Source organism: Brassica napus, chromosome A3, assembly GCF_020379485.1.
Source record: "Brassica napus cultivar Da-Ae chromosome A3, Da-Ae, whole genome shotgun sequence".
Classification (NCBI taxonomy): Eukaryota; Viridiplantae; Streptophyta; class Magnoliopsida; order Brassicales; family Brassicaceae; genus Brassica; species Brassica napus.
The window spans coordinates 13,669,269-13,692,162 of NC_063436.1; the positions used below are offsets into that span (position 1 = coordinate 13,669,269).

Here is a 22,894-nt window from a genome sequence, read left to right on the forward strand (position 1 = left end):
AAAAAATGTTACTTAGGTGAGTTTTTTCAGTAGAGTAGACTGGTATTAATACCTTTTAATATAGTTTACATTTAACTAAATCCTTAAAAATTCCATGTAATAATTCTGTAAAAAAAATCCATATAATAATATGATGATTTACCATCTTTTAAAATACAGAACTTAAATCTCCAATAAATTTGAGATTTGTCTAGTTGTTAAGTCATTTCACTCTTCTTCTTTTTTCATTTTCTATGTTTATTGGTGTCTTATAGATTTTCAAAAAACCAATTAACAAGATGTAAACTGATGAATATCCTTCATATCTTATTTTAATTTAGATAATGCACTATACATCGAAATAATGGCTCTTCTAGTCTACCTACAATTAAATCTTACTCTAATTGATAATACTATATCCTAATGGAACCAGATTGTTTAAACTCCAATTTTGGTATCATATTAGATTTCGAAAGTTTCTAACCAAGACAAATCAACAATGAGTGAACTAAAACATATAATTTTTTTGTATATTACTTTATGTTCCATCTCATTTCAGATATAGAATTCTTAACAATTTTCCAATCCTAACTTTTTATCCATTTAAGGGTTGGAAACAAACTTGTACATATTTCCTACTAAAACAACTCAATTTTAAGAACATAAAATAGCAACAATTGGCAACAAAGTATAAAAACCTCTAAACTCTTTAATGTTAGATTAATTTAAATAGAGAGATGTACAAATATACTCTTGTATATGATTTGTATACTTTAATAAACCATAGCCCCTCCTGCTAGCAACAACAAAGTTTTTCTCTTTGCGAACTGTTTAATCCAATAAACAGCAATGTATTATTTGTCTGTAATATAAAACAAAATGGTTGGGTCGCATGATATGCTTGTTATTGATTTGGGTCAATGGCTAGATGGTAGACAAATGACGTCGACACTGACGAAAAATGAACTAAAACAAATCTCCAAATATATCTTCTCAACCAGAATCAAAATTATAACAAATATAGACAAACAACAATAGTCTTAGCTGATAATATTATTATTAAAAAAACGAAAACGTTAGAGATATTCGTAGAAAAAAATGACAATATCTGAGTCCACGTAAATACCCGTTTTGTAGCCGAAGCATCTGGTTCGGTAAGAAGGTCTCGTTCTCTTTATTCGTTTCTAACCACATACTCAAGTATCTCTTTTTCTCTCTCTGTTAAGATATCTTCTTCTTCCATTCTCTATATATGGAGGATTAGATATGGCACACACAGAGAGTGGAATAGATACGTACTTTTCTTGTCCTTCAAGTAACATATCTCTTTTGTTTACTAGGGAATCATCCGTACTTATACTCTAAACCAAAACACAATCTAAGTTTAAGTTAGGGTATCTATAGAGAGATATGTTTCGTTTTCCGGTGAGTCTTGGAGGTCCACATGATAATCCAAAGCATCCACAGTCGTCGGATGAGCAGCCTCATCGGGCCATGATCGATGAAGTTGACTTTTTCAGGTCGGAGAAGAGAGATGATCAGAATATCATCACCGACGAAACTAATAGAGTTCATGTCAAAAGGGAGAACTCACGTGTTGTTGATGATGATGACCGTTCAACGGGTATCAATGTAAGTAGTTAAATTTATATTAATCTTGATTATTTTTCTTACCGTCTCATCACATTTTTTGTCAATTTAGTAATTAAAATTTATAAATAAGAATTTCGTTATAGATCTGAAAATTCATATATTTATTGTAAATAGACTGGACTTAATCTTCTCACTGCGCATACGGGAAGCGACGAGTCAATGGTGGATGATGGGTTGTCTGTGGACATGGAGGAGAAACGTTCAAAGATTGAGGTACACTTATTAAATTAGTACCTCATTTTTGATAAAAAAATAAAAGAGTATTATTTTATAGATTTTGTCAATCTATTTTGTTTTTTTACTTATAGATATTTTAGACAAGTTTACTTAGTTCGATGTTTTACTATGTAGAATTTCTTAATAGACATATTGAATTAGTCTGATAATTGTTGTTTAATAAAATGAAGAATGTCCAACTTCGAGAAGAGCTGAAGAAGGCAGCTGAAGAGATTCAAAGACTAAAGGAAATGCTAAGTCAAACAACCAACAACTTTAACTCCTTGCAGATGCAACTTGTTGCTGTCATGAGGCAACAAGAAGATCATCATCATCTGGTAACTAATTCTATAGTATACATCTTAATCTTTTTATTTAACCAACAATTTAAAAAAAATATATACATATGATCAAGCTCGTCCCAAGTTTATTTAGGTAAGGTTTTAAACTCTTGTTTTCATCAGGCAATGACCGGGAGCAAAGACATGACCAATAAACGACATGAAGGGTCTGAAATGGTTCCAAGACAGTTCATGGAGTTAGGACTGCCGACTGCTGAAGTGTCGTCCGAGGAAAGGACCACGGTTCGGTCACGATCTCCACCGTCACTCCTAGAAAACTCTAGCTCACGTCAGCGCGGAAAGAGATTACTTGAGAGAGAAGAAAGCCCCGAGACCCAATCAAACGGCTGGGGAAACCCTAACAAAGTATCCAAACACAATGCTTCCTCAAGCAATGACAATGTAAGTGCGATCGATCAGTCGACTGCTGAAGCCACCATGCGTAAAGCACGTGTCTCGGTCCGTGCTCGGTCGGAAGCTCCCACGGTAACAATAGCCTTACTCTCTAGTTTTTAAAGATTTAATGTTTTGAAGGTCCATCTATTAACCCAAATGTTATACAGTTAAGCGATGGATGTCATTGGAGAAAGTATGGACAGAAAATGGCAAAAGGAAACCCGTGCCCTCGAGCTTATTTCCGCTGCACGATGGCCGTTGGATGCCCCGTTCGCAAGCAAGTACGTTGATTAGACCAATGCTTTCTAGAGTAATTCAATTTTTATAAAAAAAAAAAATTTAGCCAAAATGACTTTGATTGGTGTGAGATGAGTTACACTTAATTAAATTTGAGTTATTAAGTGTAACTTAAAACTGTTATTAATCATGAATTAGTTTTACTTTTTGAGTTTTTGTATAAAATCTTACATACTATATCAGAAATACCAGAGACTAAGGTTGTACATCTCATGATTCTCATCGCAACATCGAAGCATACATATATATAACATTTCAAACATCTTGTACATTTTAGACTTTAGGGTTCAATCAAATGTATCAAATATGTTTTTTTTATGTATCAAATATGTTGATTAACAAATTAATGACCTAACAGGTGCAACGTTGCGCAGAAGAGAGATCTATTCTCATAACAACCTATGAAGGAAACCATAACCATCCATTACCACCGGCAGCTATGTACATGGCTTCAACCACAACCGCAGCCGCAAGCATGCTCCTATCAGGTTCCACAATGTCGAGCCAGGACGGTTTAATGAACCCAACAAATCTCTTCGCTCGAACCATGTTGCCTTGTTCCTCAAGCATGGCCACGATCTCAGCCTCTGCGCCATTCCCAACCATTACGCTAGACCTCACAGAATCAGCATCTAACGTTAACAATCAAACTAATAACAATCCGTTGATGCAGTTCCCACAACGGTCTGGTTTCACGGAGTTGAACCAATCAGGGTTGCCTCAAATGATGGGTCAGGCTTTGTATTATAACCAACAACAGTCCAAGTTCTCGGGTTTACAGATACCGACTCAGTCGCTGAACGCGGGCGAAAACGTCAGCGCTGCTACTGCTGCTATCGCAGCTAATCCGAACTTTGCAGCGGCTCTAGCCGCAGCCCTCACGTCTATTATCAACGGTCCGAATAATCACAAGAATGGGGACAGTAACACTGGTAATAATAATGTTAGGACAAGCAGTGTTGAGAGGCAATAACATTTTTATATTTTTAAGGGTTTTTATTGGCCGGTTTTGAGTTATTTGGTCTTTTTTTTACGTTTTGGAATGTAGTTACCGGTTTTTAGGTCTTTCCCGAACAACAAGAGTCATGAGAGCAATTTTTTTCGTTGCTTGTGTATGATTGGCAATTTTGTTCAGGAATATAACTGCCTTTTCAATAAAAAAATAATTCTTATAAATTAAAGTGGATCAACCATGCAAGGGCTATGTGGACTATGGTTCAGGCCTGTAACTTGAGGGCATAGCGTAAACTTGTATTCTATTATACACACATGAGCTTGGTCATCCGTAGATGCTCAAAGGTAAATCCAAATATTTGTGAACCTTGATAGTTTCGGTTTAAGATGATCTGGTTATGTAGAGAAGATCACACTCGGCGTCACATTTGGTTTTAAAGTTAGATATACTAAATATTTTGGATTAAATCAATTAGCTAGTAGTCACACATCTTATAAAGGGCGTGGATTTGCACACATACTTTTTATTAGGCTTTGTTACTATCGCTTTTTGTTTTGCTAATAAGGCAATGGACTTCTTATAGTAGGCTCAAGAAGCGATATACATTGTACAGGGGTCAAAATAAAACTAAGGGGACCTAAGGGGTAACTGGTAAAATATGGAAAGTTGAAGCTTTAACGAAACGATGTTTGCGTTTTTAGGTCCCACGCAGCGTCAACAACGTGAATGCGGGTTGCTTGTGCCAAAAATCAAAGCAACCTTTAAAAAGAAAAAATCAAAGCAACCTTATATTTTCCATTTGCAGCAAACACCAATCAAACAACCAATCTATCTATCTATTTATTTATTTTTTCCAAAAACAAACTGTTTTTAACCTTTTAACATTGCTCTTTTGAAAATTCAATAGCTTAATACATATATACAATACTTTTGAATAATTCATTCTATGTTGTATGTATAGTGGCGTGCCTAGAATGCATGAAGTTCTAATCTATATTATTAAAATAGAATAATTCATTCTATGTTGTATGTATAGTGGCGTGCCTAGCATGCATGAAGTTCTAATCTATATTATTAATATGGAAGTACTTTTCGATACTAACCATTCCTTCATCTTTATAATTACAAATTATACCACGACTTAATAATTATTATTTAATTAATTATAAATCATTAATTTTGTTAGATTATTCTTTAACTAAACTTACCATTGTTCTCTAACTGGAATATTTACCAATCAGTTATTACAAATCATTTATTACTTAAATAACTATAAATCATTTATTTTTATATTATTCTCTAACCAAACTTACCATTATTCTCTAATCAATTTTTTACAGACAAATTTATTTAAAAGGTGACATACAAACTTTTAAATATTATATATTTATGTATATTATTATTATATTTCAAATACAAAATATAAATTATAATATTTAATTAAAACATATAAAGTTATTTTTAAAATATTTTTAAATAATTTGATGATTAATATTATTTACACATATATATTTTAATTATAAAAATACAATAAATAAAATTTAATTTAATATTTCCCTCAAAATAAACATAGAAAATTGATTTGACTAATAAAAACTTAGAGATAAATATCTATTTATTAAAAAAGTGAATTTTATTTGCCATTAAACATTTTATTTGGGAAAGATAAATTTATTAATACCCATAAACATACTAATTGGTGTTTTATTTTATAAATAAATACATCAAAATGGTTAATGTAATTAAAATTATTAATTAACGAATAGGTTATATAACATATTATTTTGATTGGTTTATCATCTAACCATAATATGAGCAACCAACAAATTACCGATAGTTAAAAACCGTAGATCTATCATAATTTTTATATACTACAAATAAAAAAATAAACACTCTTATAGATGCATATCTGTGAAACCATACAACCATTACATTTTCATGCTGTGAAAATTTTCATATGTTTATTTCAATTAAAATGAACACTCATACAGATGCACGGATCAAGCTCAAGTATTAAAACTATACGAACTATATGAACTACATGATATAATATTTATAAACTAATGTGTTATGATATTAACATCAGAAATATATTTTAATAGCCGGAAAAGTGTGCCTGATTAAGAATTTGACATCACCCACTGAAACAACATCACCCACTGAAACATACTTTGAAAAACGAATGATAAAACATATCTAAATGATATAAAAACTAACACATAGATCAAGTATTCAAAATGTAATATTATACAAAAAAAAAATCACGTGATGACATGGTAAAACATCATTGAAAGTTGTCGAGTTGCAATTTTAATATACTCTTATGGTTATCCGAATTATTTTGATGGTGTATAAGATATTATTTTAGGAATGTTGTCATATTGTTCATATATTTAATACATTACTTTTGTCTAGATGTAATAATACTATGTGGTTGAATATTATTTGTGTATAGTTAACATGTCATTTCAAAATTTAACCTGTAATCTTGAAATTCTTAGCATTTTTAATTATATTACTATGATTTTCACTTATTTCTAAATTTCCTCTAAATTAAGTTATCATACGATGTTATGAAAAATACATATATTAAAAGTTTAATTGAGTAAAAGATAGATTAAAGGATATATAACAAAGTTCTTCCCTGCACACTTAAAACGTAACGACCTTGTAAAAGATCCTTAACAAACATATTACCTAGATGATAACAAATATTATTTGAATAATCAATTTTTTATACAGAATTGCTCTTAAAAAGGTTTATGCAACAATATATGAATTTTTACATAATTGAAGAAAACATTTAGTACAAGGGTGCACATATTAAAGTGAAAATGCACCTTTTCATTGAAAACAGATTCTGCTGATCTGTCTTGGCCCACCCAACGCAAACATGGTTCCATAAACGTGACGCTTACTTATGAATGTAAAACACAATTAAAGTGTAATTCATTCCTTCATAACCTTCCATTTGCAAGCAACAAGTAGATTTGGTTATCAATTAATTGAAAGTACTAGATTCATGTTTCTCTAGTTTTCTTCAACGTTTCTCTTTTAAATCATTTACGTATAAATATATATCCATGCACCATTCCTTTTTGACACTAGATTTTTCTTCTTTCTGATCCTCTTAAGGTTTCAGAATCTGTACTGCCATTTTCTCGGTGAGTGATTTTTCACTTCTTCAGGGTCAAAATTATTCATTTCAGTTTTTTTTTGCCCTCAGATTCTTAATTTATAACCAGTTGAAGGTTTGATTGAATTTATAACCATTTGAAGGTTTGATTTGGGGATCATATGTTGACTTAATCTTAACCTTTTTAACCAATTACTTCACATACTTTTGATTTTAGATTTCGGTCGGCTTGAAATTTGAGAGGTACCTTAATCAACAACAGTACACTTGGCTTGTATTTAGTCTTGAGTAGGATTTTGTGAAAGGGAAGTAATAATATAACACTAAAAATTCTAGTTGTCCTAAAGTTGGTAAATCAGAAACTTATGAAAGTCTGCTTGACCTTGGTGTGTAGTAACATTTTTCTTCTTCTTTGAAACCTGTGCGTATAACAATATGGTGGAGACGTTTCAGTTTATTAACTACTTCAATACCTTTAAGGTTTTCTGTTTCCACCTTATTTTTGTAATATGTTAGCAGTCCAAGGATCTTTGTGTTCTGTTCCAGTAATTCACCAATCTTGAATCGGATTAGTAGATCGTTTTAAGGTGTACAAGGGTGTTTGAATAAGACTCAGGACTAATTTGTAGGAAGGAGGCTTTTCGTGTTGCATATGTGTTTTCTTTCATCTTTAAAACAAGTTTTATGTGGCTGTTCTTTAACTTTAATTTATGATAGGTAAAATGGGAACCCGATTTCAATCCTTCATGCTCCTGTTCTTGCTTTCTTGTTTAATCTTTATATCGGCGACCTCATCCGAGCAAAAAGGTGATGGAACCCTTAGAATTGGATTGAAGAAAAGGAAACTAAACCGGGCCAACAGGCTAGCTTCTCAGCTTTTTTTGAAAAACCGAGGGTCTTGGTCTTCCAAAGGTTTTTTTCACCTGAACGATGGCAATTCGGATGCTGTTCCCCTGAAAAATTATTTGGATGCTCAATATTACGGTGACATTACCATTGGTACTCCACCTCAGAAGTTTACTGCCATCTTTGATACTGGAAGCTCCAATCTCTGGATGCCATCTTCTAAATGCTACCTATCGGTACAAATTAGCGGTTAACTTGTTCTTAGGAATGTATACTAAATGTTATATATCATATTATCTTCTTCATCTCCATTTTTTCCCAGGTTGCTTGTTATTTTCATTCAAAGTACACGGCTAGCGAGTCATCAACATACAAAAAGAACGGTTTGTTATCTGATTCTTTATCTGTTGTACTATAATGTTCATTTTTAATTTTTCCAGTTTTCATATAGTTTTTTACACTAAATCATTTGACGTTTACAGGAAAACCTGCGTCAATCCGCTATGGGACAGGTGCTATATCTGGTTACTTCAGCAATGATGATGTTAAAATTGGTGATCTTGTTATCAAGGATCAGGTTATAAACCCTATTCATCCAGTTTAATATATCAATTTCTTGAGAGTTCTACTTTTTGCCATATCTTATTACTAAATCTATATCAACCACAGGAGTTCATAGAGGCTACTAATGAGCCTGGTATTACATTCTTGGTAGCCAAGTTTGATGGAATCCTAGGGTTGGGATTCAAAGAGATAGCTGTTGGAAATTCAACACCGGTTTGGTATGAAAATATTTTTTTATTACTCTTTTGATATTTCATCTGATATACATAATTTTTTGGTACCATATATATTCTGATTGTGACATATATAGGTATAACATGGTAGAAAAAGGTCTGGTTAAGGAACAGATTTTTTCGTTTTGGCTTAACCGCAACCCGCAAGATCAAGAAGGTGGTGAGATTGTCTTTGGCGAAGTCGATCCTAAGCACTTCAAAGGAGAGCATACTTATGTTCCCGTGACACGTAAAGGTTACTGGCAATTTGACATGGGTGATCTCCACATTGCTGGCAAACCAACAGGTAAGTAGTAAGCATACTTATGTTCCCGTGACACATACAATATGAAATATCTGCATGTCTATGTTATTCAGGATACTGTTCTAATGGTTGTTCTGCCATTGCTGATTCTGGAACTTCTCTACTCACCGGTCCAACGGTGAGAAAGATGTAGATTGTTGCACTATTTAGAACTTGAAACATGCTGAATAGTTTCTATTTGTTGTCTAGAGTGTCATCACAATGATCAATCATGCGATTGGAGCAGTAGGAGTCGCAAGCAAAGAGTGCAAAACCGTCATAGGTCAATATGGAAAAACCATGTTGAACTCCCTTTTATCTCAGGTTGAAGTTACAACTCATACCAACACATTCACACTTATTTATAAACAACACAATCTTGAAATCAATACTCTAAATCTTTTTTGAGTTACAGGCGGATCCTAGGAAGGTATGCTCACAGATAGGACTCTGCGGTTTCAATGAGAGGTCAGTGCATTACATAATCCTTGTAGAAAGAACATCTCTGGTTCATTAGTTAGCAAACTTAAAACTGATTCATGTTTTGCCTGCAGAATGGGGATTAAGTCAGTTCTAGACGATGGAACATCAGATCTTATAAACGAAGCGATGTGCAGCGTTTGTGAAATGGCAACCGTGTGGATGCAGAGTGAATTGAATCAGAATGAAACACAAGAACGTATACTCTCTTATGCTGCTGAGGTGAGTTTAATCTTGAGAGTCTTGAAGCCATTTTTTGGACATAAAACATGTTAAAAATGTAATATCCTTGAAACTTTTCTTTAGCTATGTGACCATATACCAAGTCCGAACCAACAATCAGCAGTTAACTGCGAGAAGGTTTCGTCGATGCCTATAGTCACATTCACCATTGGTGGCAAACCCTTTGATCTCTCACCTCAAGATGTAACTACTCTCATTCCATTACTCTCTTTAGATTTCAGCTTACTAATATCATGACAAGGAGTTTAAACTAAAGTCTTTTCCATTTTTTCACCGAGCAGTATATATTCAAGATTGGGGATGGAGTTCAGTCTCAGTGCACCAGTGGTTTCACTGCCATGGACATCCCTCCACCTCGTGGACCTCTCTGGTAATCTTCATTGGCAAAATCTAATCTACTATAACAAAGAAAAAAAACTCAAATGGGTTTACTCTAAAGTTTTGTAATTATGCAAACAATGCAGGATCTTGGGTGATATATTCATGGGACCATACCATACTGTGTTCGATTATGGGAAAGCAAGAGTTGGATTCGCCAAATCTGCTTAAAGAAAGATCAAAACCCTTTGTTAATATGATGTTTGTGAATGTGTTTAAATCTTAAATGGTTGTAATAACTTAAAAGCATTGCTATCCTAGAATGGTGTATCATCTTAAATACATATTCTTAAGCTTTTACCTTTTATATTTACCGTCTAAACTTGTGATTAGAGCTAGTCCGAGGAGTAAATTCTGTATTTCCCTAATCACTTAGCTTTTGCCAAAGCCAGTGTCATTGACCTGGCTCGCAGGGCCAAAAAAGTTCTCCTGAAACAGAAAGGAAGAAGAAAAATTCATAACTTATAGCTACATAGAAAGAAAGTCAACGAGCTAAATTCATAACAAGAATCCAAAAACCTAAATTCATAAAAAAGAAAAAAAAAGTCAACGAGCTAATGAAATCACTAGGATTCTCACATATAATCGGATTACCAAACTGGTTCTGGTTCAAAAATAACAAACTTTCAATCGAAAACAATATCATCGTCTCTCAGTCGATCAAACTAGACCCTAATGTCAAAGAAATGAAACTACTCTGCCAAACTACATCTCAACCAATCCGGTTAACTTCGGTTTAAGAGTTTTAAAGACTCGTTCTACAAGGATGGCGGGTAAAATAGGGAGGCTTCCGGTTTAGACCAAACCCGCCACAGAAGAAACTATCAGCGCCTGAATAATTGGTCTTTGGTCAAAATTCAATTCTCATTCTCCCTTTGGTCAATTCAATTCCCTCTTATTTTAAAAGCTTTTCTGCCTATCATCAAAACACTATATATATACAAACCTAGCATCATATCTCTACCATCCTCATCTTCTTCATTACAAAACTAAAGCGAGACACAAAGAAACGTAACCAAACCATTCAAGAACCGGTTTCAAACTGAGTGAAAGAACAAAACATTCTTGTATACATCAATGGCTTCATTACAGGTTTCAAGATTAGTTCTTTCCTCGTCTTCTTCAAGCTCAATACCTAAAGCTGCAGTCTCCATCCCCAAGTTACCTAAATTCAACGTCATGGTTCCAAAAATACCGATAAAGAAGCAGACTTTATCGGTTAAAGAAGAGAGCTTTGGGTTAGAAAGTCTTCCTCTTCCGTTGAAACAGAGGAGAGACTCTGATCCAATCCAAAGGGCACGCCTCGTCGCGGTTCTTGAAGAAGTCATGGACAGGATTGAGATGCACAAGAACATCGGAGACCAGCGCAACAACTGGAACTCTCTACTGCTCAGTTCCGTCAACATGATCACTCTCACCGCCGCTTTGATGGCCGGAATAGCTTCCGTTAGCGTTCACGGCGGAGATTCTATAACAGCCGTGAAGATAGCTTCCACGGTGTTGTTAACTTCTGCCACAAGTATAGGTGCCTTGATGAGCAAGATTCAACCGTCTCAGCTCGCTGAAGAACAGAGGAACGCGACGAGGTTGTTCAAGAAGCTGAGAACCGAACTCGAAAGGTTTCTAAGAGAAAACGAGGAAGTGAGTGAAGAAGATGTAAAGGAAGCGATACAGAGAGTGTTGGCTCTAGACAAAGCTTATCCTCTTCCTCTATTAGGGACAATGCTCGAGAAGTTTCCGGAAGAGTTTAAACCGGCGACTTGGTGGCCTGAAAACAAACAGAGAAACCCTAGAACCGGTTTAGCTAAAGGGTGGAGTCAAGAGCTTGAGATGGAGATGAGAGAGGTAGCTCGTGTGGTTAAGAGCAGAGACGCAGAGGAGTATGAGAAATTAGGTAACGTGATGCTGAAGGTAAACCGGTTCTTGGCTATTTCTGGACCGGTTTTAACCGGAATTTCTGCAGTGAGCTCTGTTTTTATCGGTCAAGATTCCGGTTTAGCTGGTATTGTGGCGATGACTTGTGCTTCTTTGGCTGCGATTGTGAACACTTTAGAGCATGGTGGTCAAGTGGGGATGGTGTTTGAGATGTACAGAAACTCAGGCGGGTTCTTCTCTCTGTTAGAAGAAACGATGAAATCAACGGAAAAGAGAGAGAATGGAGAAGTGTTTGAGACAAAAGTTGCGTTGAAGCTAGGGAGAAGCTTGTCGGAACTGAGAGATCTTGCGAAGAGATCAAATCTCTCGCAGGTTAAAGCTAATGAATTTGCAAGCAAACTTTTCTAGTTTTTTTACAGAGATAACTAACATTGATTTGTATAGATGAATTCATTCATTCTTTGATTTATTTGTATCAACAAAATTTATTATACTTTTGCAAAGAGCTATGCTTTAATAGAAACTTCAACGAGAACTTGAGCTATAAGTTAAGGCTATTTGGAGGCGGGTGACGAGATAAAATCATCAAATTGATTCCAAAACCGAAGCAGCAGAACAGGAATCTAATTTTTTTTTTTTAAACAGAACAGGAATCTAATATAAACAAAATTTTCTTAATATTTTCACCCAAAAAATGAGAATTTAATCCAATTACAAATTCATAATTTTCAATTAAAATACACATGAAAAAAATAATTTAATAAATTAAGAATAAGTTTTTACCTAAACCAAATCATAGACAACTGACATAAATAGGTAATATACTGGACCCCAAAAAAAAATTGTGTTCAAAATATTGTCATATGTCCAAATTATACATAAATTATATAAGATTAAAATTTAATTAATTAATTAGTTTTTGTTAATTTTACTAAATAATAAAAAAATTTACATTTTCTATAAATTTATATTTATAAAACCACTATTTAGTTTTTTCAAAAAAAATTGTACACATGGCATCCTCGTCCGCAAAATTAGCTGACGTAACATTCACACAAGCAAAAGTGGATGATATGGCAGCTGATGTGGCGACTGAAGTATGATTTCGCTAAAAAATTATAAGTCAGATATGTTTTGACAAGACCATATAAGTTCAGATATGTTTTGGCACGGCCATATAAGTTGGGTATGAATTGAACATATCGCGATATGTTGAGTATGAAATGAGCGTTTTCCTGTTTACTATATAATACTATTCTATTTCTTCTTTGTAAGTAGAACCGTTTATATGATTACAAAATACAAGAAAACTCAAATGTAGAAAGATAATTTTTGTAATATGTATTATTTATAAGAATAACGTAGAATGAAATAAAATATTCTTGTCAATAACAATTTATATATCCATTTAAAAATTAAAAGACAGTGTATGTAAGAAAATTTATGTTTTATTCAGATATTATTAATTGACTAAGTTCTATTGGTAAAGAAAAGATAGGTCAAATAAAATGAGAGAAGAAGAGAAGAAAAAATCAAAAATAAATCAAAGACAAGATTAATTAGGTGTAGATATAGTAATATTACATAAAAAATACACTGTATATTATAACCATGTGGTTGATATGTTGAACTATAATTTTTATGGTTGTACATTGCAATTTTCTTATTTTTAAATTGATTGCTTTTTGATCAATATATTACATAATATGTTTTATTTTAGTGAAATTTCAACGTTATATGTTGTTTATGGGAAACGTGTAGAGCATAGGGTTTATGTTTCACAAATAAGGATTTAAGACTTATGGTTTATGTACAAGAATTTAATTATAGTATATAATATATATTATTTATTTTTCAGGGGGTAAAGTTGAGTATCTGGTGTAAGCCTTAGGGAGTACATTAATTTCGATTCAAACATTTTATTTAGAGCATTTCACTCTAAATGCTCTATTTGGTAGAGTTTGAGTATTTCTACTATGATATTTTAATAATTTTTGGCTATTCATAAACATTTTTATTAGTAAACAAATCACACCTCCTAAATATATATACAACCAAAATCATTATTAGAATTACTTTTTGCAGAGAATTAAAGCATGAACGTTTTCTTTACGGTGGATAAAGAAAAGATCGAGAAAAGACTACCACAGAAATCCAGCAATTTGCAATTGACATAAAAAGAGTTGACCAAAACGTATAATTAAATTCCAACATATCAGAATAGTACTTTTCAAAGACAAAAACACATTAGAATAACTAGTGGTATGCCGGCGCTACGCGCCGGGTTCGGACATATCATTTTAACGGGTTTTCTATTTTGGGTATTTGTTCATGTTGTTTCTCTGCAGCAGGAAAAGCTGATGATGTTTGCAACGTAGATAATACTTGAACATTGTAGAATTGGCATATTTAGTTTATGCATGCCACTGATAATGCATGTGAATTAGAAATCATGACCATAAGTAAGAGAGCAAAGATTGTTTCCGTTGTTGTAATCTCCGAAACATACTATGCATGTATCGTTTTCTTCTTCAGTTTTTGGAGGCCTATTAGTACGATTTAGATCAGTGATGATGAGATCGACGTTCAGTCTTGGTGTCGCGTTCTTGTTGTAGTCTTTAAATTGATCGGCTTCGATTAGTGTATCAATAATATGTGATTTTTCTTATTGATAAGGGTAGAAGAGAAAAGACCTCTATTATAAGAATAACCTTTAATCATCTTTAATTGCTCGTAAAAAATATTTTTCTTAACGAATTGGGTCATTGCTATGCTTCGCATGACTTTTAACTGAGTTAATTTTATAGAATTCATGGCTGAAGTGGCATATTTATTTTTTTTTACGAAGGATGAACGATAGATATGAAAAACGTTTTGTTATTTTATAAGTTATGTTTCTTAAAATATGAGTTACGTGGTTTTGCATGGGACCGCAACAAAACAAATATGACCTTCTCATATGCGCATGCATTTTTTTGCCTCTAATCACGTCTGTGAGTAGCCATCTAGTATTGTGTTGGATATCACTCGATATAAGCAAATGGGGTTTAAGCAGGTGTCTCCTTCGATTATTTTCATAACTCATGTTTGATCGCTACGCTATATGGAAAAATCTTTTTTTTTTCTGGTTTCTAGAATTTTTCTGAAAGACTCTCGCCTGTCTCTAATATCTAGAAATTCATCCGAGAAAGTATAATTTTATTTCTTTGATCAATCATCGGAGAAAGTCTATTACAAATAAAAAACGTTTAAATATATAAATAACGTATAACACATGGAAACGTATTGGTATGTTAATGCTGATTTTATTTTTTTGGTATGTGAATTTGAGTTTTTGATTTGGAGATGGATTGGTTTACTAATTATTGATTGGTATGTATATTGCTTTTTTTTTGGTGCAATCTAACAATAAACTATGAACTGTATAGGTCGGGAATGGAATATATTAAGGGAATATGGTTTAAGCTCGGGTGCGTAAATATTTTCGTATATTCTGAATATCAAGTAGTAGACAATATATTTTGACATGTTAATTAGGTTTGGCGGGACAGAGAAGGAGCAGCAGTGTTGGCTTCCGTGCTTGTCAAGGGAATTTATAAGGGTACTTTAAACATCTTAATGTTTTTATTTGTTCATTTCATATCTACCTTTAGGCAGGAGATTTCAGACAGAGTAGCAGGGCATGAACATATGAAAGACGTGTTGCCCAAGAGTGTAGCTTCTCATCTAAGTTTGCAACATTATCAAACACACTAACACAGACAGTCTGAGGCTCTGAGCCTGTTATGATCTAAACTCGAACTCAAGATCAACGAAGTACTGATGAATACCAAAACTAAATTATAGTCTACCTCCTCAAAAGTAACATTATTGTTCTCAAGGCCGTCAGCCATAATATTGAAACTTCTTTGTCTGCGGTAGAACACATGGAAACGTATTAAATTGTTTTTATCTTACCAAAATACTTAGACAAAAACAAATGCAAAGAAGACACAGTGGTCCTGAAGTTACTTTCTGCAGTTTATACCTCTCCTTGGTCCATCGATTATTTTTAAAATGTATTTTGACTCCACTGATATCTGGACATCGCAGCCGTCTTAGGATAAGTTCGTAATTGGACTGATCTCCTTAGATGCTTCCTGTATCGAACAGAGTAGATTTATGGATGCTATATATTTGTAATTGGTTAGAACCTTTGTCATTAGATTAGGATAGCTTGGACTTACGTGGCCTGAGATCACCGAAAATCTCTTTCTTGCACCCTCCGTATCATCTAGTATTTTTAGACCCTCCGGTGTTGTTACTCGCGAGAGAGCAACATACAGGAATATCTCCCACAGCATGATCCTTACGACCAAATCCAGAAATAAAGAACTCCTCCTGCAGACATTAACAGAAGATGATTCAACATTTCACAAAACTAATCCACGTTTAGTAAATTGGTCACAGCATAACCTTCTTACCGTTCTTGATAAGTTGTACTCTAGCACACTTTACGGATGACAGAGTTAGGCTGCTTAACCTCGATTCGGTTGCATATTCGAACACTAAGACTCACGCATCAACACCACTGTCCACACTAAAATTAAGCAGATAAAGAAGCCAATTCATATATAGCTCTTACGTTTTCTGATGGACGATTCCTTTTGCATGAGAAGGACCCAATAAAAGGCTTCTTCCTTTCATTTCCTATGGTCAATAGAAACAGAACAAAGAAAATAATCATCTACCTGCCTGAACCCATCTTTGTATCTCTGTCCATCTAACACTCGTTGTGCCTATAAAATCACACATGAGATTAAATGTCACATCTAAGCACAAATACAAAATCTCAAATCTTATCCATATATGATGAAGTTTATAAGTGAATTATACCTCACACAAAAGCATATCTTCTTCAGAAAACCAACATCTTCACTTGAAATCTGAGTTTAAATATGTATATCATCTGTTAACAAAAGATCCATAACTGGATTTAAGAAAAAACTCTTGTAGTTCTAACAAAAGATCCATAACGGAAACAGGTTAGCATAATCATTTATATCAGTATGATTCAAACTGATTGACCCACCTTCTTCACAATCTCTCCGTCACGGGAATTGATTTTTTTACCGGAGATTCTCGGAGGGTTGAAAACGGTGATAGCTGTAACCTGGTAAGAACCTGGATGATGATGATTCAATGGTGAAGTAGCTTCGACGGCGGCTGAGCTTAGAATTCCGGTGGATTGCATGGCCATAGATGTAACTTCTTCAGAATAGGTTTTGATTTAGATTAAGACATATATATTTATATAAGAGAAGGATCAAGGGAGGTGAAAAGAAACATTCAAGGATTGTTTTAAGATCATTATTGATTAATGATTGAGAAGGTTATGCAAAAACAAATCAAATCGCAGAAGACGAAGTGGAAGAGTCAAGAGACTCGAAGCTTGAAACAACGATACATGTTTCTCTGTTTTTCCTCTTCATGGGCTGGGTGGGGTGGGCCAGACTGATAATTTTCATAAACCCACACGAAAGTTCAATCTATATCAGCAATGGTGATATGGCAAAATTAAACTTTCTCATTGGTTGATTAAATTTGCCTACGTGGATAGCTTTAGGACTCAGGATATGCAACTTTTAGTATAGTATAGATACGCATCCGTTTTGAATACGTCAAACAGTGAATAAAATACATAACATAATTTTTTAATATTTAGTTAAGCCTTCCGTCAATTTGCACATTAAGAGAAAGACAGACTTTATTTAAAACAAAAATATCAGATAGTAAGTTTCGATTTTTTATATACACGAAACACTAAAGGTTTTGGTGTCCATATAATACATATCCATTCTGTTTTAATAATAAACACATTCTTTCATCTTTGAAAATCAAACAATACACGTTTTCTCATCCCTACCATGGAATAAAGAAAGATCCCTATATAAATATAAGAAAGTTCTAATAAAAACATTTGCTGTTTTACACAAAAAATAAGATATGGGGAGTTTCCCTGCTTTGATCATCATCCTCGCTTCGTCTCTTCTCACTGTCCTCGAAGTTGTTAATGGTGCCAAATGTTACGGAAGCTCCAACAGCAACAGCAGCTACGCTCGGAATCGCGACAATCTCTTCTCTACTCTTGCTAATAATGTTGTCACTAACGGCGGAGTCTACAACTCTTCTCTCGGCCAATATCCTAACAAGGTTTACGTTCTTGGCCTCTGCGCAAGAGGCTACGAGCCAAAACCTTGTATCAGCTGTGTTGAAAAATTAACTCTGGAAACACAAACGGGTTGTGGAAGCATCATGGAGTCGTTCATATGGGACAGTGACGATGGAGACCGCGTTTCTTGTCTTGTACGTTCCTCAAACCACTCTTTTGGGAACCTCGAGCTTGAACCTCCTGTAATAGGGCCAAGTCCAAATCATTTCGCCCAATCTGTAAACATGACCCTTTTCATGCAACAGTGGGAATACACGGTTAATAACACCCTCGTGGCTGCCACAAAAGCTGATACTTCCTCGATGCACAAGTACTATAGTGCCGTACACGCCCAGTTCACAGAATTTCCAAATGTTTACATGATGATGCAATGCACACCCGACATAACTTCTCAAGATTGCAAACAATGTTTAGAAGATAGTGTGAAATACTTTAGAGAACAGTTTCGCGGAAAAACAGGGGGCATGGCTAGTTTTCCGAGCTGTTTATTCAGATGGGATCTATATTCTTTCTATGGTGCTTTTGGTAATGTTACAAGAGTTCCTGCACTTCCTCTACTTCAGGCTCCGAAAAAGGGAAGCTCTGTACCAGAAAAGAAAGGTAAAGCAAATGAGTTTGAGCTTTGTCAAAGTTTTGTAAGTAAAGTAAGAACTCTAAAGATTAAAAATTTGAAAACATTTCGTCAAAAAAAATTCTATAAATTAATAATGTTAGAATTATACTGTTTTGTTAATTTATATAGTTATTATTGTACGATTTTTTTTAGATTTATATATTTTCAAATATATTTTTATGAAAAATTGATTTTACAGTATACTATATTGATTAAATTTTACATAAACAAATTTCCAATTGTTTTATTCAATTATTTGGTGTATAAAAATATGTATTTAAATTTATATGCATTTAATAACATAAAAATATTTTAAAATGTTCTAAAAATTTAAAGTTGACTCCACTATGAATAAAAACAAACTTCACAATGTTTTGTTAATAATTATATAAATATTATACACATTAATTATTAGTTTATGTAAATATTGGGATCATATATTTATAAGAAAATATTTTTTTTATATTTTATTATCTTATCTAATTATCGAATTGTGTCATATTTTATTCTAATCTAAGAATTGGAGAAATTACTAATTTATCATTTTTATTAATTCGAAAATACTAATTTATAGAATTTCTAATGGTATAGAGGTTCTAAGACTAAAGGGTTGAAATTTTCAGGAAGAAGCATGCATAGGGGAATTATCACGATAATTGTGGTTTTTACTTTCATTAATCTTTTGATATCTATTGGTTTCTACAAAGCAAAAGACCGGAGGAGAAAATTAAATAACGGAATAAATGGTAAGTGCACCTTTATATCTTGCTTCAGTCAACCTTATATTGTAGAGAGTACTGAGACTTAATTATTTCTTTTCGTTTTAGGTTGCACTTTAGAATACTCAGATTCGGATGGCCATTTTATGTTAAGGTTTGATCTTAGTATGATCATATTGGCAACGGCTGACTTTTCGCCTGAAAATAAGCTTGGCCAAGGTGGATTTGGTACGGTTTATAAGGTATTGATAACAACTTTTCTAATAATACTAGTGAGGGATCTTGGTCTTGGATGAGTAACAAATCTTGAGACACAAATTTCAGGGGATATTGCTAAACGGGAAAGAGATAGCTGTGAAGAGATTAACCAGAGGTTCAGAAGGAGGTGTGGAGTTTAAGAATGAGGTTTCACTCTTGACAAGACTCCAGCATAAGAATCTGGTTAAGCTTCTTGGTTTCTGTAATGAAGGAGATGAGGAGATTCTTGTCTACGAGTTTGTCCCTAACTCAAGTCTTGACCGCTTTATCTTCGGTAAGACTTTGCAAGACAGCTGCACTTTTGATAGTTTTTAGAAACTCTTACCAATAAAAATGTTTAAAAAAAAATCTGTAGATGAAGAGAAGCGTGAGCTTCTTACATGGGAAGTGAGGTTTAAAATTATAGAAGGAATTGCTCGAGGTCTTGTTTATCTCCATGAAGATTCTCAGCTGAAGATTATTCACCGAGACTTGAAGGCAAGCAACATCCTTTTAGATGCAGAGATGAACCCTAAGGTTGCAGATTTTGGGACAGCGAGACTGTTTGACACCGATGAGACTCGAGCTGAAACTCAACGAATAGCTGGAACCCGGTAAAAACATATCAATCAATTTTGAAGACTAATAAATATGCTCACCATCAATTAACGTTATTATAGTTGCATATATGCAGTGGATATATGGCTCCTGAATACCTGAATCATGGGCAAATCTCAGCTAAATGTGATGTATATAGCTTCGGTGTGGTGCTTCTAGAGATGATAAGTGGTCGAAGAAATAATAGCTTTGTGGGAGAAGGAATTGTAGCTTTTGTAAGTTTCTTCTCATATTAGTCTTCTTGGTCCTTCCTCTGGTATCCTAAAATAAGAATATACTAGATTTTGACCCGCGCAGGCGCGCAGGTATATATTTTGAAAAATATGTTGACATTTATTTTTCATGTAATTATTAGGGTTTTACAAAATTAATCCAAAGAACAAAACCAATACCGATCCGAAAATATAGTACCAAACCCGAACATAAATTAATTAAATATTCGAATTATTCAAAATTTTGTTATTTAGAGAACCAAATTTTATCCGAACCGAAGTATTCGGGTATCCAAATTTATATAAAAATAGATTTATATACTTATATATATATTAATTATTTTTAGATTTAACGTATATAAAACATTAAGAATGATACTTTTAAATTGGTTTAAATACTTGAAAAAATATATATAGATAGTCAAAAGTAAATATCTGCAATAGTTAAAGTATACTCAAATCACCAAAAATACTTAAAATAATTATTGATTCCGTATCCAAAATTTTAAATCAAGCCAATTGATATGTTAAGCTTAGGTATTCTGACATATGTTATTCAAATTTATAGGTAATATATTATTTTATTTATAGATTTTGAGAAATTTAAAATAGATAATGATTTAAAACTTTAAAAATAATTAAAATGGGTTGTTCAAACGCGAACCAAACCCGCAAAGATCTGAATCAAACTCAAACCACAATTTAGAAACACCCTAACAGGACTTAAATCTTTGACCCCGAAAACCCGAAACACAAACCGATCAGAATCAAACCCGTATGGGTGCCCGAAATCCCATCCCTATTCATTATTATATATCGTATACTGTCATCATATAATTAATCGTATTTTATACGTACCATCATATAAGTAATCATATAATTAATAATATTTTATATGTACCATCATATAAATAATTACATATATTATATTTTTAAAACTTAATATGAAATATAAAAACCATAATTTGAGTTGGTATTTCAAATTGGGCTTTGTATTGTATTTTTATTATATATATTGACAACATTTTTTTATAATGGTTATTGAAAAATAGTTTAGTAAAAATCTATTTTTGAATATATGTATTATTTTTTAATCAATTTTTGATATAAATTAACTTTAAATTATTATTTTGATTTGAAATATGTGTATAAAGTTTAAATTTTGTTATATGGTTAGTTTAGAAAAGAAAAAGTTTTAGGCAATTAGATTGACCAATTTTCGTATATTTTAAATTTGGCAGATAGAAAGTTTCTTATAATATGATGGACTTTTAATTTTCTTAATAACATAAGCCCATTACTTTTTTTCTTAATAATACTATCTTTGTTTCCAAACAAAATTAACTTTTTTTTAAAGACTACAATTCATGTTTCCAAACACTCCAAATTTTTTTAATAGTCCTATTCAAGTCTCCAAACACTCCAATTTTGTATTGAGTTTTAATAAGATAGATATTTTCTTTGGTTCAGTCATGGAAGAGATGGGTTGAAGGAAAGCCTGAGATCATAATTGATCCTTTATTGGTAAAGAAACCGAGTAGCGAGATCATTAAGCTGATCCAGACTGGTCTGTTGTGTGCTCAACAAAACCCAACAAAGAGACCAACCATGAGCACTGTAATACTTTGGCTTGGCAGTGAGACCATCACCATTCCTTTACCTAAGGCTCCTGCTTTCACAGCGAGTCGTTCCCAATCTGAAGATGGTACTACGTCAATGAGCAATGTCTTGACGGAGTTGAGTTGTCGTTGAGTTGTCGTTGAGTTGCAAATTGTTAATTTATATGTCGTTTTTAACGTAGTACCTAAAGTTCTAATTGTATTGAACTGAGAAAGAGTAGCAAAAGTATAAATAGATGCAATCCTAAGTTCTAGAAACCTCTACAAAGAAAAGATTGCAATGGCAGAAGCTGAACAGGGATTTTTGGTCGTTGTTTTGCAACAATGCAGTGGTTGATCATGGTCAGCCGGCTTCGTGAAGTTTCACGTATCAACAAGTTCTAACATGTGGATCTGTTTTTTCTTCTTATCGTTATGTTTCGTAGAATCCAACTCATGAGATAATCAATATAAGAAAATATATATACATTGATCATGTTCGCAACTCAATGTCCTAGAATCCAACTCATGAGATTATTACTCCACGACACACGGGATCGACCAATCCATAACATGGGATATGTCGATCTCGTGTTCAAGTCCGCCGAGAGACACCATGAGGCCAATCCAACTCTCTCAGTGATAGCTCAAAGTTTTAACCTTTTAATTACCTTATAATAAAGTTCACATCAATAAAAGTAATATAAATAAATCAAATACACATAGACCAATGTTATACAGCAACTCTGTGAAAATAAAATTAAGCTAAGGCGAAAGGGGAAAGTTTGTTTTCCTATATCTATGTAGAAAA

General features: G+C 33.3%; 4 protein-coding genes and 1 long non-coding RNA gene across 6 annotated transcripts; 4 read left to right on the forward strand and 1 right to left on the reverse strand.

Annotated features, from left to right (window-relative positions):
* The first annotated feature begins 1,389 nt into the window (after positions 1-1,389).
* LOC106438760 (probable WRKY transcription factor 42) lies at positions 1,390-3,855 on the forward strand. Its single transcript, NM_001315925.1, is given in 6 exon segments — positions 1,390-1,611; positions 1,747-1,845; positions 2,040-2,186; positions 2,313-2,675; positions 2,753-2,866; positions 3,241-3,855. Coding segments are annotated over 6 exon segments (1,560 nt in total).
* A 2,956-nt stretch (positions 3,856-6,811) lies between these two features.
* LOC106438757 (aspartic proteinase A3) lies at positions 6,812-10,309 on the forward strand. Its single transcript, XM_013880030.3, has 13 exons — positions 6,812-7,001; positions 7,691-8,055; positions 8,142-8,202; positions 8,302-8,396; positions 8,489-8,601; positions 8,694-8,902; positions 8,974-9,038; positions 9,110-9,223; positions 9,315-9,367; positions 9,454-9,601; positions 9,686-9,805; positions 9,904-9,992; positions 10,087-10,309. The coding sequence occupies exons 2-13, from the start codon at positions 7,696-7,698 to the stop codon at positions 10,169-10,171; spliced, it is 1,512 nt and encodes a 503-aa protein (XP_013735484.2). The 5' UTR covers positions 6,812-7,001; positions 7,691-7,695; the 3' UTR covers positions 10,172-10,309.
* Positions 10,310-10,866: 557 nt separating this feature from the next.
* On the forward strand, positions 10,867-12,351 carry LOC111214095 (probable F-box protein At4g22030). Its single transcript, XM_022716168.2, has one exon. It carries the CDS (start codon positions 11,078-11,080, stop codon positions 12,281-12,283), a length of 1,206 nt encoding a protein of 401 aa, XP_022571889.2. The 5' UTR covers positions 10,867-11,077; the 3' UTR covers positions 12,284-12,351.
* A 3,137-nt stretch (positions 12,352-15,488) lies between these two features.
* On the reverse strand, positions 15,489-17,510 carry LOC106372634. 2 transcript variants are annotated; one of them, XR_007338175.1, is made up of 6 exons: positions 16,947-17,510; positions 16,751-16,800; positions 16,606-16,653; positions 16,339-16,454; positions 16,102-16,255; positions 15,489-16,014 (listed from the first exon to the last, which is right to left on the reverse strand). It is a non-coding gene; the product is annotated as an uncharacterized LOC106372634 (long non-coding RNA). The 2 variants fall into 2 exon arrangements; XR_001274767.3 differs by having other exon boundaries at positions 16,339-16,653.
* Positions 17,511-17,718: 208 nt separating this feature from the next.
* On the forward strand, positions 17,719-22,570 carry LOC125606922 (putative cysteine-rich receptor-like protein kinase 39). The gene is made up of 7 exons (XM_048776067.1): positions 17,719-18,686; positions 19,323-19,445; positions 19,527-19,660; positions 19,743-19,950; positions 20,032-20,269; positions 20,350-20,488; positions 21,956-22,570. The coding sequence occupies exons 1-7, from the start codon at positions 17,861-17,863 to the stop codon at positions 22,235-22,237; spliced, it is 1,950 nt and encodes a 649-aa protein (XP_048632024.1). The 5' UTR covers positions 17,719-17,860; the 3' UTR covers positions 22,238-22,570.
* The last annotated feature ends 324 nt before the right edge of the window (positions 22,571-22,894 follow it).